Raw genomic sequence first — 15,782 nt, 5'->3', positions numbered from 1 at the left:
AGTGAAACCACAATGCGGCGCATTTTAAAGGATGACTTAAACTTATTTCCGTATAAAATTCAATTGACACAAAGAATATTGAAGACAGACCATTCACGTCGCTTGGAATACGGCGAAACAGTCGCTCGAATGGTTGACACTGAACCCAATTTTTGGAAGCAAGTTTTAATGACTGACGAGGCACATTTTAGTCTCTCTGGCAGCGTGAATAAACTAAATTGTCGCATTTGGGATCTGAGAATTCACACGAGATCCATAGACGGTTACTGGTTTCAACGAGACGGTGTGTTTCAACAAGACTGCGAATGTAACAATTGAATTTCTGCAACGAAAATTTCCGGGACGTCTAGTGTCAAAAAGAGGCGATATCGACGGTCCCCCCAGATCACCTGACTTAACCCCCCCGGACCTCTTTTTGGGGGGTTATCTGAAAAGTAAGCCGCAGACTATTGACCAGCTTAAGGCACACATTCGTGCCAAAATCGACGCTATAAAAACCGAAATGCTTGATAAAGTGCAAAAAGATCATAGTTTGTGATTGCTAATAAAGGTGGCCACTTGATTGATGTTGTATTTGGAGGTGTACTTTTTAATAGACCGATACCCGGTTCAGAGCGAATTTGACAGAATCAGCTGATAGGCTGACATCACCTGGGATGTATTTACAAAAATTGTGTTGGTGATATACGAAGAAAATCAAGCAATGAAACTTCGTTGCCGTCTGAGCAACGAATGAGTGTACAAAGGTGTGAATATGTTTTTTTTTCTGGGCGTTGGGTAGCGCGCTACTTTCAAGTGGTCCTTTGAAACCAGGCCAATCCTGTTATTTCATCGAACTCTTCGCCCCATGGGAATGACGCCAAGCATTACATCGTGGGGGAAAGGGCGAATTAGGCGGCCCTCCTACGTCGTAGGCTTTCGGAGGTCCTTAATTTCTGCTATGTAGCATAGATTGTACAAATGATTCATGGTCCTAATTTCCACTAAATATGCTGCGAAGCTTCAATCTAGCGCCATTGAATCGCCCACATTCGAAGAATAGGTGGTGGATATTTTCTACAGCGTTTTCCCCAAAGTATTTCCGATTCGGGTTAGAAAAGATGGAGGTATGCTTTGAACCATTCATGACCGGTTAAGAAATCAGTTAGGTAAAAATCCACTTCTACGTCTCTTCTTTCTACCCATCTTCACAAATCTGGAATGCAGCGACGTGTCCAGCGCCCTTCGTTGTATTGCTCCATCCATGCTGCCAAGTTATGGTTCTCGTTTCCCGTGCTTCGAAGCGTTGCGTTTCACTTCCAGCTAACATTGCAGTTTCGTTTGTCAATATGTCCCCTGGACACAATCCTGCGATAATTAGAGCGGCTTCTTCTGACACAATTTTGAAGGCGGAGCGTACCTGCTGCTTTATACCGCGGTGTGAATATGTATTTGGACGAGTGTGCGAAATGATTGGACAAATTTCGCCTGGCCATAAGATTGTGTTAGTGATATACGAAAAAAAAAATCAACATTGTCTTCGCTCATGCTACTTCGTTGTTATCTGAACAACGACTAATTGGACGAGTTTGTGCATTCGGTTGAAATGATCGTGCAGAACTCGGCTTGAGTATTCAGCCATCATTGTGTGAAAGAGTTGCCGCATATTATACATAAGTATGCATATAATTAATTTTATACGCAAGCGATGAAAATCAAACGCTTTTGTATGCTTATTTCGCTTTATAGCAAAATAATTAAATAAAACTTTATATTAACTTTATACATTCTTTCGCTACACAAAACTATCTTTTATTTTGAATATTAAAATATGAATGCATAATTAATGTGATATTTTAACGGCATTTTAACAGTAATATTAAACGAGAAAACCACCATTAACACATTTAAAAGTATGGATTGTAGTATAACGCCGGCCGAACAATAAAAATTATAACACATACAATGGCAATTGTTGTTGCCAGCTGTCATCTGGCACTCTCCTGTCAGTATTTGTATTCGTTTTAATTGCTATGCACAATTTTTTATATTATATATGTAGCTCTTTTGTTTCTTTGTTGGCCTCTACTCAATAAAAGGAAAAATAAATGCGCCTGTTGACATTCTCTGCTGCTGGTTGAACAAAAATAGGTAAAAAAACATAGATAAAGGAATAAATGAAAGTAAAATAAACAGAAAACCTGGCAGACTGGTGAAGAAACAAAATTCATTTTACTGTCAAATTAAATTCGTGCCAATTGCTATTGAATGCTATGAAAAACGAATGGAAATTGAAAAACGAAAAAGATAACGAAAAATTGGAGTCTTCTGATTTCGACAGTGTTTCCATTGCATGCTGCTACTTTTTGGTTTATGTTGTCGTTATTTACACACCAGAGTCTGTACTTTCAGCTGACTGCCTCACTGGCTGCATTTCATTCATTCATTTCGACCGGAAGTTGGCCACACAATCAAACTCAAGCAAAAGCTGGCAGCCAGGCATACTCGCATGTATGTATATGTACATATGTATGCACATAACGTACATAACTAGCATAGCAATCAACTTTTACCCAACGAAACTGTGCGCCGTGCTATGTCAATGGCTACCTTCCATAAGCTCTGCAAGCCTTACATATATAGATATATGTATGTATATGCATGTATGTACATATATGGTATGTGCATAGGTATGTGTATGCATGCACTTATTGTGCATGTAGTTTTGCTTTCTCCATTTCGGTAACGTTTTTACCGAAAACTCCATTGCCAGCGCTCCAATTGCGAGTTGTTTTGCCCGTTCAACGGTTGTCCCACTCGATTGAAGTTCGCGTCGCCATTGCTCTTACTTTAGTTGCTCCTTTATAACTTTTGTCTTGGTTTGAACTGATTTTACACTCCCCATCGTTTGTCAGACTTCTGATTTCGCTACGATTCCTCTCTTTGTAAGGAATTACTTCGTAATTTCATTTTGTTCCATTCATTTTCCATAGTTTTTGTCCTTTCATTTGGTGTTGGCCTTTGTTCTTGGTTGCATATCCATCACCCACAGTGGCAATTACTTTTTCAATTTCATTTTCGTTATTTTGTTTTTCTTACAAAATGCGTTTCATCTTTATGTACATTGTTTGTAAATTTTTTGGGTGTTCTCACTTTTTCTGGATTCATGTACTGTATTTTTTCGCACGGGAATGTGGTGTTGACTGGCGAAAATAGGTTGCAGTTGAGTGAAATGTTCAATAGAGGGGCTTTTCAGCAATCTCAGCTTCATTTCGTGATAAATAAAAATACGGGTCTCATACAAATACAGTATGCAAATATACTTAAATATATACATATGGTCGTCGTAGCCGAATGGGTTGGTGCGTGACTACCATTCTATAGTGCGTAGGTTCGAGTCTCCGGGCATGAAACGCCTCACAATAATACCGGCCGTTCGGAGTCGGTTTAAAACTGTAGGTCTCTCCATTTGTAGAAAAACATCAAGACGCACCCCACAAATAGGAGGAACTCGGCCAAACAACCAAAAAGGGTGAAAGCGCCATTTATATATATTTATACATATATATATATATATACATACTTATGAACATGTTTTGTGATACATGAGGAAAAAACGGAAGAGACAGAAATCGAATAAGTTGTGGCATTTGCCTCTTCGCCGACGAGGCTTCCCACGAATCACATAAAGGATTCCCCACCTTTTTTGCACTGCGACCCGATTTGCAGAATTATTTTTTTTTGTAACGCTTTTCTAAATGAGAATGTTAATAAATATTATTAAGTAAACTATAAAATTATTATTAATTTAAGTTATTAGAGGATATATTACACAAATCGATTAGAAGGACGAGCTTGCTTAACTAATAACTAATTCTCAAATCGGGGCTGAAGGCTTAGAAAGGCTACTTGAAATTCATTCTTTCAAAAGTTTCATGGCTTGGATATGAATACTATAATCAAAGAATAATCAATTTCAACCCAGTACGTTGTAGTAAAAAGTATTAAAATATAATGGAATCCTGACGTATCTTGCCGCATTTATTATTATTATTATTAGAAGGCCATTACGCACTGCGACCAGAGCTGATCTATTGTGAAAGGCCTATTTTTGTAACCCTAGAGTTTTAGGCTTTTTAAAAATTTTAGCACAATTTTAGGTTTGTTGTCCCAAAGATTGCATGGAAATACTGCGGTACCACCAAGATAATGAAGTCTCTGTCTGCCCAACGCAGGACATTCACAAAGCACATGTTCTGATCTTTCTATGTCCATTTCGCAAAAGCGGCAGACATTGGTCTCAGATAGACTAATACTATTTAGATGATACCTCAGGCTGCAGTGACCTGTAAGATATCCTGTTAAAAGACGCAGATCTCTGTTTAGTGAGAGTAGCTTGTCATATATTCCTTTGTTCCGCATTTATGTGTGATTATTCGTGTTGGCATAAATTCTCCGAATTTGTTTATTCTTATTTCTTAGTATGCACGATTATAATTGTCACTAACATCCTTTTTGGATGTTTGGACGAGCTACTCTTACTGGTGATTTACTCCTGAAAATATGGGATTCGGGTCACCTCAGCGATCACTGGTTTGCGCACTAAAAAGTGTAAAGTCGTGAAACAGATTATTATGCTTTGTTGCGCATTTATGGCAGTAGTGTTTAATACCATCGTGATCGCTTTTTTTGTTAGCTTGCCTCATCTGTGATTAACATTCCTACTTGTCGCCATTGCTTGACATTTGTAAAAGTTACGCCATCTTTAGTAAATCTACCGCTGCAAGTGTTTTAGATTTTTTACAGTTTTAAAAAAGTTTGTATTAAATGTTGTGTTAAAAATGAATTCAAGGGTGCGAAAACTTTAGAAATGTTGGGAAACTTTTTAAGAACTGATACCATAAAGAAAATTATGAGGGTAGTGGCAAGTTGTCGACATCGAAAACTTATAAAAATCAACAAAGAGAAGAAAATTTGATCAAGAACCGCAAATAAAACTACAGAGAGCTGCCAGAGGGCTTACACATTGCTCCGTGGATCCGTTCAGTATGGATCCATTGTAGTTAATGATTTGGGCTTGCGCGATGTTGCTATAAAGTTGGTTCCAAAGTACCTGAAATTGATGCAAAAAAGGGGACACGTTGATATCGCATTATTTCCAAGACATGACTTCCATGGCTGAACATTCATCAGGCGATCCCGCATTAATCAAACGCATCATTACTGAAGATGGTTTATGAGTACGACATGCAATCCATATCAAAACATCAAGCGAGTGAGTGGAAACGATGCGAACACCAACAAACTATGTACTTCGGAGAACGCGTTTTAACAGCCGGCTCTAATGGCTATATCGAAAATAGAGTTCCAGAATATTTTCGAGAGTTGAGAGTATTTGAAGGCGATAACAAAAACGTTTACTTTTCATTTTCTGAATATGTTCCAGGAATTTTGAAAATTAGCGCTCGACATCAGACGGTGTTATTGGCAATATTTGAGAATTGTTAGTGATGCCACTTTTCTAAAATTGGTCATAATTATATATTTTTATATTGAAAATAATAAAAAATTCATAATTAAGCTAAAAGTGAGAAATGGTGTTCGTAGTCTGAAAAATGCATATGCAAATAAGTCATTTAAGCGCACTCGGATCATCAATAATGCACGCAGAAACCCTTCGGTTACGCTGCTATCAAAACAGTTTATTTTTTGAATGCGATACAACCACAATATATGTTCACATTCAAATTCAATTCAATTGAAATTGCGATTTGATCATCCAAGAATAGAGTATGCAAGAATATATATCCTATATCAGGCCATGTAGGTGTTGTGTTTGACTTTTCTTAAAACCTTGACTTCTTAAGACAAATCACCATTAAGCTAAAAGTTAATTATATTGGCTCATGACATTAAATAGAGGAGAAGTAGCGCACTGAAGACGAAGAATTCAAGTGTTTAGAAAAAAATGTTGCGCATCCATTGGTAGTTCCACCAAAGCTGGGCACCACTGGTTTATACCGAAGACCCACATTGAAATTACTGCAAGATGTACCTAAAGAAACCATTGACTGACGTCAATCCAGTTCGATATGAAGATTAAATTCAAGAAGCAATTTGCTTACATTGCAATACCCTCGAGCAATTAAAGGCGATTTTATTACATTGTGTATTTGTAGAAACAATATTTACAGAGTAACGAAAAGTATGAGAATATGTTTGTGTTTTTATGTATATATGTACATATATAAATGTGTTTGTGTGAGCAATAGTAATCTCGGCGCCTTAATTACTTCACAAAAAGTCAAACAATTAAATCCGGCATTGCATATGACTAGTGTCGTCGCACAAATATAATAGAAAATTCGTGAATGGGGGTCACTGTCAACAAATACATATACTCGCACATATATATATGCATGCGTGCAAGTGTATACATATATAAATACACATGAAATGTTGCCTAGTATTGCCGAGGGCATGCATACACCCATTATATGAATGTATTGATGTATGTATGCACGCTTAAATATTGGCCCTGTTCATTTCTATGTCTGCTGCAATAACGTAAATGTGGGAAAAATGTACGTAATTCGTATAATGCGTGCAATATTTTGTAATTTGGAAATTTAATTGCACTTTCGATGATTAAGTTCAGTTTGAGCGTTAATGTTGTTGTAATAGACTTGAAATTAAATTATAATTATATTTGCTTATATATATTTTGTGTTACAAAAAGAGTTTTGTTAAATGATTATCTTCAGAAAGTTAAAAAAATGGGCTGGGAATGGTATTGCAACTTTTCGGATCAGTTTAATGAAAACGCTAGTGAGAAAGTACCTATTTTACGGAAGAAAAAAATAATTGCTCATCAAGAAAATGCATTTATTCACGCAAGGATGAACAGTTACAGTATTCACATGATTTGACCCCCACCGACTAATGCCTCTTCAGCAACTTTAAGCAATTTTTTCTTGGAAAGCTTTTTCATAGAGGAAGCTTTTATAGATTTGAATCAGTGTTTTGCAGAGCTTCAAAAAATCAATACAGAGATGGTATACAAATATTATCGAATCATTGGGACAACTTTATTGAAGTGGGGATTTCTGGAAATTGCAGACTTATAACCACTTATCGATAAAAATTACTGGTAGTTTGTAGTTAAGGGTTAAATGTATAATTGAATGAAAATGGGGATATATTTTGGTCAAAAGTTTTGACATTCGCAATGAAATTCCATTTCATTATAATTAGTTAACACTACCGAGTGTATACTGTACTTTTTCCAGTATACTGTTGAAGAAAAGCTCTGTTGCTTTTTTAACGTTTTTCCGTTTATGATATGTCCGGCCACAGTAGCGGAATGTTTGGTGCGTGACTACCATTCGGTAGTGCACAAGTTCAAAACTCTAGGTACAAAACACCAATTGATAGAAAACGGCCTTGGTCTTGTAATAAGGTAAATGGAACATATTTCTGAGACTAAGGTTACGAAAGGGACAATTGAAAAATATTGACTCCAGTAAGAAGAGGCTTTTGATAGGATTCGCTGCTATGTGCCTTATAAACATTGCAATAATCTTGTTCGCAAAGATAGATAAAGATGAAACACCAGAACCGAGCCCTAGAGATGGCCTTCACCCCAAGAAGATGATCCTGTATATTTGGTGGGATATGGCCGGTATTCTTTATTATGAACTTCTGGAACTAAACCAGACGATAACTGCTGATTATCATTCCCATCAGACAAAGGCATCTACTTTTATATGCAGGCAAACTACAAGGCCCACGAAGGAAATGAATGGCGAATCTATATATGTATGCATATATAATGTGAATAATTCACAATAGTACTAAAGAATTGCCGCCAATAATTTCATGCAGCAGTCACGCTTCGAAGACTATCCTATTTTAAGCTACCAGCACAAATTAAAATTAATCTTTTTTTCTAAAAGGCACGCGTCTACTTCCAATTATATTTATGTAAATTTTTGCAACAAAGAAATGAAAAACGCGCCATTCAGCCATTCCAGTTTGCGGCATAATATTTTTAGTTGACCTTAGTTTACCGTTTGATTATTGTTGCTATTACATTTAAATTCGCTGCTGCTCACTTACATAAATTGATTTTGTCTTGGGAGCAGGTTTTTGTCACATGAAACCGTAAGAGCGCCGCAGCATTAAAGGTGAGACAACTTTAGGGTCAGTTAATAAAAAAAAAAAACGGTAGCTTATTTGTTTTTATAGTTATAGGCTTCCTGTTTAATTGGTGAAGGCCAAATTGCTTTGAAAATAATAGTTTTTTGTAAATTTATGTAAGCATTAGATTGATTAATTATTTATGTACATAAATTTAAATACTTTGTAAGAAAAGTGTTTGTTATTTTTGCCAAAAAAATTTTGTGTAGTAGTGAACTTCTGGGTAGCCAGGGTCTTTTACGCCCCGTGGAGACCGTTAACTACCGCTTCGTTAACCTAATCAAGCTTCTTCCATTAATATATTTTTCTAAACAAATAATCAGCCTTTACAGAAAGGAGAACTTCAATGTTTTCTATTAAGAGTCGCTTCTTTTTATATTTTCCCTATCAAGCGAATGAATAAAATTGTTAACGTCTACATTCATATAACTAATCAAAATATTATATTTCCACTTCCCACTCAAGATTGGGTAGAGTTGTAAAACCACTTACTGCGCTACAAAACATAATTAATTTGTTTTTATTTTAAATACTCAAACTTTGTTTTCCGGATCAATTGATCTCATCTTGCTATTTCCAACAAATACTTGCATAAATTATGGTTATGGTAAGAAACGATTTTTATATATTTCCTCTATTTTCGTTGTACCATGTAAATGATAATAGCGGTTGTAGTAGCTCAATGGACGGAAGGGCTCAGGTTTGAAACGAACTGTGACCACGAATTCAAATTATAAAAAAAGTTTTTTCTAACTAGTCATAAAAAACCATCTGCAACCTCCATTTGTGCAAAAAAAAAAACCCGCCATTTTTCAATACTCTTAATAGTTTTCATGCTAAATTTTGTTTTATAAAAATAGAAATTAAAGATCCAAACTTTATACAAACTTCACAAAAAATGTTCATTCACATTTTAACTCTCTTTAAAAAACTTCTGGTTATACAAATTTATTGGCAAAGTGCGTCAATTTTTAACAATTTCTTTGGGTCTTCCACTAACATAAATTGTTGCGAAAATGTCATCTACTTTTCAATGAATACTTTAAAATATTCGAAAACGAATAACGCGACATACATCGATCATTTACAGCGGCGCCTCTGCGACGGCTCCAAATCGGAGATGTCTCATTTTAGGCATACGTTACCCACTCACTTACACCTCCTATATATGGGTCCATCGACTTAACAACTTCACACCCTTTGGGTTCAGGCATCGGTCAAATCAAATTAGAACCATCATATTTCACCTCCATAAATCATTGGATTTTCTTCGCAAGGCAGATGACAGTTATTTAGATATAGGACTTGGAAATTTTTTCTAGCCAGTAAAATGATTATCTCCTATTTTGTTCTTTTTAATTTATAATTACACTTTTTTCTTATTGTCTTTAAAATTACATATGGATATACGAGTATGTATGTATGTACTTAGTTTTGCCATAAATTCCGTGACAAATTTTACAATGCGAGAACAAATTCGCTGAACAAGTTCCGTTATTTTTTCTTTTGTTCGTATGCATTGTCTACTCAAAAATTATACTCAGTTTCGTGGCAAATTTTGCTTGCTCACAATGGATTGGGGAGCTATATTTCTGCAATATTTCTGGGTTCATAGCCGCAGAAGATTTGCTGAATCCTTTGGACTACAGTTTGTGGTCAGAACTGGAGAACATGGCCTGTCGAAGATCTCATAGGAATTTGGAGAGTCTCAAACAATCTTTGGTTCGAGCAACGACGAAAATATCTATGAAAAATAAAAAAGAAAAACTTTTTTTTGTAATATTTACACTATTAAATAAAAGTAACTTCATTATAAAAATAGAAAATAATAATAAAAATATTATAATTTCATATCTATAACGGACATAACTTCTGACAGAACTTATGGCAGTAGGTACTGTGTATATTCTATCACATCCATCAAAATCATACAAGTAAATGTATAGATAAGAGGTGTGGCTAAGTAAAGCTGAAGGCCACATTTGCCAGTGCTTAAGCTATTGAGTACAATAATTATTTTACTTCGAAATAAATAAATGAAATACGAAATTCTCATTTAATGGAAATATGGTAGTAATATTTTCTTTAACTCCTATTGGAGCATAGGGCGTCAAAATGCCAGAAAATAAACTCGAAAATATTTTAGCTACTGTTTAAGAAATATCCGGGAATTTTTCAATGGAATAAAAGCGATTGAAGCATTCAATGACAATTAATTTGTTCTTTAATTTCTAAATTCTGTGTCTGATATATGTATAACATACATATATACATAAATATACAATATGTATAAACATTCCATCCTCTTGTGATGCAAATTCTCCTCACACGCTTTAGTACAATAACATAATACCCTGTGTTTACTATTCGGTCTGTAGCAAGTTATATGCATTTTTAAATCGCAATATTTCTGTTCATTTATGATTAGATTAAATATTTTAGGTATTTTTACTATATTCGTTGTGACGGTAAATTAAAATTGCTTGAATTCTTATGCAATCAGGTGGTCAACTGTTTTTTAACCAGTTAGCAGCCATTTTTTTTTATTCCGTGCCAAATATTGTGCCTTACTTTTAAGGTTCTTCAATGACCTGATTTGTAAAATGAGAACTTCTGGCAATATCTCGGGACTCCCTTTATACTAATTTTCTTCAAATCTCGTCCCATAGGTCCCATTATCGGTGACCAATCACGACGTATTTGGGAGCTATCTGAGAAGACAAATCCGTTGAAAAAGTTCATTACTTGGGTCCACTGATTACATGCGAAGCCAGGTTCAACAACCACCTACACATAAAGCGTTCTAGCATTAAGAAGTTTTCTTCCGTGAAAGCGATTAGCTACATTTTATTTGAGCCAAAACTAAAGCCATTCTCAGCGAAGCTTACTTAGGTCTTATCGCCACATAATAACCTTTTTTGCAGAAATTGAAAAATGGTGGGAGTGGATCATGGCTATTGAACTAAAACTTAAAATCATCTAATTATTTTACTATTTATTGTTTTTTTTCATATCTAATCATAGTTAGTGTATTAATATTTTTTTAAATCTCTTCCCCATTTCAACAGATATTACTATGACAAGAATATTATGACAAAAGTGCATGGCAAGCGTTATGCGTATAAGTTCGATTTCCAAGGCTTGGCCGCCGCCACACAACCCGCCGCCAGCGATCCCACCTACAAGTACCAAAGTGATTTGTTCATGACACCATATCATCATAGCGCCAAGCTGAGCTCATTCATGAGTCCCCACCATGGTATGACGTCGTCATCAGGTATTTTAGCCAATCCTTATACTTTCCTTTTTTGATTTTTTGATTTTGTTCAGTTCATTTGTAAGAGAGGAAGCCAAAAGTTGGCGGGGTGAAAAGGAGAAAGTGCGGAATTAAATCTTAAATAATTTTTTATTTTCTATATATTTTTTATAAAATAAAAAAAAGTTGTTAAACTCTTCGAAGTTGACAGACACAGCAGACTTCCCTTCATTATGATCAGTAAGTTTTTTCTTCTCGCAGCTCGTTTTCAGTTTTTGTCAATAGACTTTAGATAGACCTATTAAATACTTCGAAGCAACATTTGCATAGAACAGCCGTCGTAACGTGACTTATGAACAGGCGTGTGTTGGGCAAAAAAGCACATTTCGAGGGCCATCTTGTTTTTTGATAACAGTTTAGAGTAATTAAAAAAAATGTATAAATCTGGAGTCAAAATAATAATATAATATAATAATTATAACAAAGTCTAATTAGCTGCTTTACTTCTACTACCTGTTCAATCAATGAGACACCTTTTGAATCTCCAAAAACAGTGGTGATCATATTTCCAGTCGTTTGCGATCGCGTGGTGAACTCCATGGCCTCCTGCTTGGACGGAGGTTCATTAATGAACACTCCGCGTGCTTCTGGCATTCTCAGCACTCGCCTTGCGTAGACCTTAGACATACTAGATGATCATGAAGTATGATAAAACGTTAATAAATTATTCTCCAAATATTTCTGTGATATCAGTTTTTCAAATGTACGTAATTTAGAACAAGTTTCTTGATTTCCCCAACAATGACTGTGTACCCTCCCCATTCTGCCGCCCTGCGTGCTGAGCGTCTACAACTGACTTCCTACTTTTCTCGAGGGATATGCCATTTATGATTTACGAGTATAGTTTGTTTTGGGCAAGAGTTCCCCCAAACAGATGATAACCCATAACAATCTGGGGAATACCTCTTTGCTTAGTGAGGAACTAAATCGCGTCACGATTAGTAAGTAAAGGTTAATAAGCTATTTTAACTAAAATTTTGTCTACATTCCCTCGTATCTCCAATTTTACGACTATTAAAACTTCGACAATTTTCTTAACACTTTCTCTTTAACACATTTTACACACATACTAGTACACCATTAAACGCTTTTAATTCTAATATTTATTTCATGTATTTCTCTTTTTTCAAATTTCAGCTTCAATATTTCCATCAGCCGCCTCCTGGGGCAATTGGGGCAACCCGGCCACGAATCTTTACCAACCACACTCGATGGGTCATGTGACGCCGTCGCATGTTGCGCCCCACCTCAGCTCCTATCCGCACTATGCATGACCATCATCGTCCGGCGGTGGCTTCTAATATGAAAGCAACGCCATCGTCAGCGGCAGCAGCGCACATGCTGCTCATGCCGCGCATGCAGCCGTCGCCGCTAGCAGTGTTGGCACAATGGGTGGTGGAGGTGGTGTCGGCGTCGGACTCAGCAGCGGTAGTGGCAGCGGCAGCAGCAGTAGTAGTGCGGCTGCCATCAACGCCGCTGCCACATTGCATTGTCTCACCTCAGTTGGCAGCAGTCATAGCAGTGCGAGCAGCGGCAGTAGCGTCGGCGGTGGCAGTGGCGGTGGTAGTGGCAGTAGCAGTAGCAGTCTTGGTGGTGGCATGCATGCAGGTTTAGGTCTGACTGCAATGGGGATGGCCGCGGGCTGTGGCGGTGGTGGCAGCGGATTGAGTGCATTCGGCAATGGTGCCAGTAGCCTAGCGTTAGGTGGTAGTGGCAGCAGTAGTAGCTCCAATGGGGGTGGAACAAACCATCACCACCATCATCACCACCATAATAGTGTTGTTGGCGGCATTGGTAGCGGTAGTAATAATTTGAATATAGCAACTGCAACCCTAACGGCTGCTCCAACGCACAGCGTCGGCGCAAGCAGTGGTTTCGGCAGTTTGGGCGGCCTTAGTATGGGTGTCGGCGTGGGCGTTGGCATGGGCATGGGCATGACTGGTGGCAATATCAACTCCATCGTTGTTGGCAATCGATTAATGAATACAGGCTTGCCGACGATATTGAAATGATGCCATTTGAATGTGGAAAGTTTTGCATAGCGATGAGGCAAGCAAGCGAGCAACCTGCCAACCAACGAATGTACCCTACAACAATACAAAGCAAAAATTGGACGAACACCAACATACAAAACAGAATTCTAGAGCGAAACAGCAACCCCATTTCTTGCTTACATACTCATGTATGTATGTATGTACATATTTACTTCATGTTTGTAAATCAAAAACTTTAAACGCGGCGTTGTTGGCTAGCACCACCATCACCATTACACCATTTTACATTCATTTTGAGTACAAAACAAAAATTGTTCATGGTTAGATTAGTAGTGGATAACGAAAATTGTAAAAAAAAAACAAATATGATAATGAAAGAGAGACGAAGAAGAAACAGTCGTTAATAGTCTTTGATGTATGCGTGAATGTTTCCAAATGTATGAGTAAATGTGAGCCATAATATCTAAAAGCATTTGTTTTGTTGAAAAAGTATACATAGAGCGGAGAATCGCAAGTATTTTTTTTTTTTTGTAATTGAAATAAGTACATGAATGCGCACCTCCAGCAGCTCTCCTATCCAAGTAGTATAAATAAACGACTCAAAAATCTACATAAAAACAGCGTTAAATACGAGAACTGTCATAGCTCCGCTCCTCTTGCGTATATTTTAAAACGATATTCGTATTTCTATCTCGAAATGCCGATATGTGTAAATTTTTCAACAGACTTACAAAGGTATTCAGTGGGAATGTAAATTATGATATAAATTGTCAATAAATATCGCTTCGTGTATTTTCAGCAATATTAATTCATTAATAGAAAAATAACAGGCACAATTTCTCGTGCGGAGTTTTATTAATGAATAGTCGAAATATATAGTATGTAGTTTTAAGAAAACTATTGCGTGAAAGACGCTTTTAAAGAAAACTTATATCAATAGTTAATTCTAAGTTTAATATTAATCAAAAGTTAATTAATAAATTATAAATTGTATATAGATGTAAGTGAGATGAGATATTTGTGTAAATGGCAACGTATTAGTTTAATGTTAGTATTCATAATTTTATATTTAATTTATCAAATTTCTATGTAGTTTATGCGTGAGAGAAATTTATTTTGAATATTTTATTTTACCGCACAAAGTACAAAATTAGTTATGGGAAATTTAGATTAACGTGGAAGTCCTTACAGAAAACATTAAATACTATCAATCGCTGAATCATAAATATTTTATAAAAGGCTTTCCAAATAACTCGTGGTAATAGTTTTATAGAAATACGAATCTGTTAATGGCGTAAAAAATGACTCTTTATTAAAAAAGAAAGTATACATAACTATACCGCCGATAATTATCACTTATCTATTTCGTTTACTAATTTAACTTTCTAGTCAAAAAAGCAAAAGTTCTTACTGCCTACTAACTTAGCGCTAAAAACGTTTTATTTAAAAAATAATTAATAAAACGAGCTGAAACTAAAGTAAAACTTGATCAATACAATGCAAATTACGAACATTAGCGAATTAAATGATGCATTCAACAAAGAAGAGAATTGATTTTTAGTAATTGTAAAATATAACGACATTCGAGAACTCGTTTATTGCGCGAAGAGTCCGAGCAATAATTGCATTCGACTCAGAATTAGTTTCGAATATCATGAGATAAAAGGCTTGAACTTCGTAAAGTTCTCGCCGGAATAAGAAGGTAAATGCGTTGCAGGTGAAGCGTACAATCAATGCCACCTTGAACTGGCGATAGAATTGACCTTCTGCGACTTTAATCTGATTAATAACAAGCGAACTCCCGTGGAAGGAAATGGGACAGAAAAATTTAAAGATGTTACTGCAAATTTAAGAAACATCCTTTGTACCAGTACTATTATTGTGATAGCTAATTGATGATAAGGTCTCCAAATAAATGAAACATATTCCAACATATACCGAGCAAATCCAGTAAATAGTAGTTTGAAATTTTAACTAATATGTCCAACAAAAGCCAAGATTGAGTATGATTTTGAGATAAAAAAATTGATATGATTGATTAGAGTCAAAAATTACTTCAAGATCTGTGATCTCATCCAAAAAAATGAAGGACATTATTAGAGATATTATATGACAACTGTAGAATATCAGGAGATTCGGTGTAGGTGATTTTCAAATATATTTTTTTTTATTTAAAGAGATACATGGATATGTACACTAAGAAGCGAATTCATTAAGGTCAGCCTGGAGTCTAAGCGGTATTCTGAGTTTCTTATTGCGACAGCCTACGGTCTATTCAATACCTCAAAAATGGA

General features: G+C 36.0%; 2 protein-coding genes across 2 annotated transcripts in view; both read left to right on the top strand.

Moving 5' to 3' along the window:
* Nucleotides 1-12,864, top strand: part of LOC129242921 (DNA-binding protein D-ETS-3-like) — a 66,829-nt gene extending 53,965 nt beyond the window's left edge. The window contains exons 6-7 of the mRNA XM_054879855.1: nucleotides 11,247-11,455; nucleotides 12,632-12,864. Coding sequence (XP_054735830.1) covers nucleotides 11,247-11,455; nucleotides 12,632-12,768 — 346 coding nt within the window. The 3' untranslated portion in view covers nucleotides 12,769-12,864. The remainder of the gene's footprint in view (nucleotides 1-11,246; nucleotides 11,456-12,631) is intronic.
* An 18-nt stretch (nucleotides 12,865-12,882) lies between these two features.
* On the top strand, nucleotides 12,883-13,506 carry LOC129242038 (uncharacterized). The gene has a single exon (XM_054878598.1). It carries the CDS (start codon nucleotides 12,883-12,885, stop codon nucleotides 13,504-13,506), a length of 624 nt encoding a protein of 207 aa, XP_054734573.1.
* Nucleotides 13,507-15,782: the final 2,276 nt, after the last annotated feature.

Source organism: Anastrepha obliqua, chromosome 3 (assembly GCF_027943255.1).
Source record: "Anastrepha obliqua isolate idAnaObli1 chromosome 3, idAnaObli1_1.0, whole genome shotgun sequence".
NCBI lineage: Eukaryota > Metazoa > Arthropoda > Insecta > Diptera > Tephritidae > Anastrepha > Anastrepha obliqua.
This window is presented reverse-complemented; position numbering and strand designations above follow the sequence as displayed.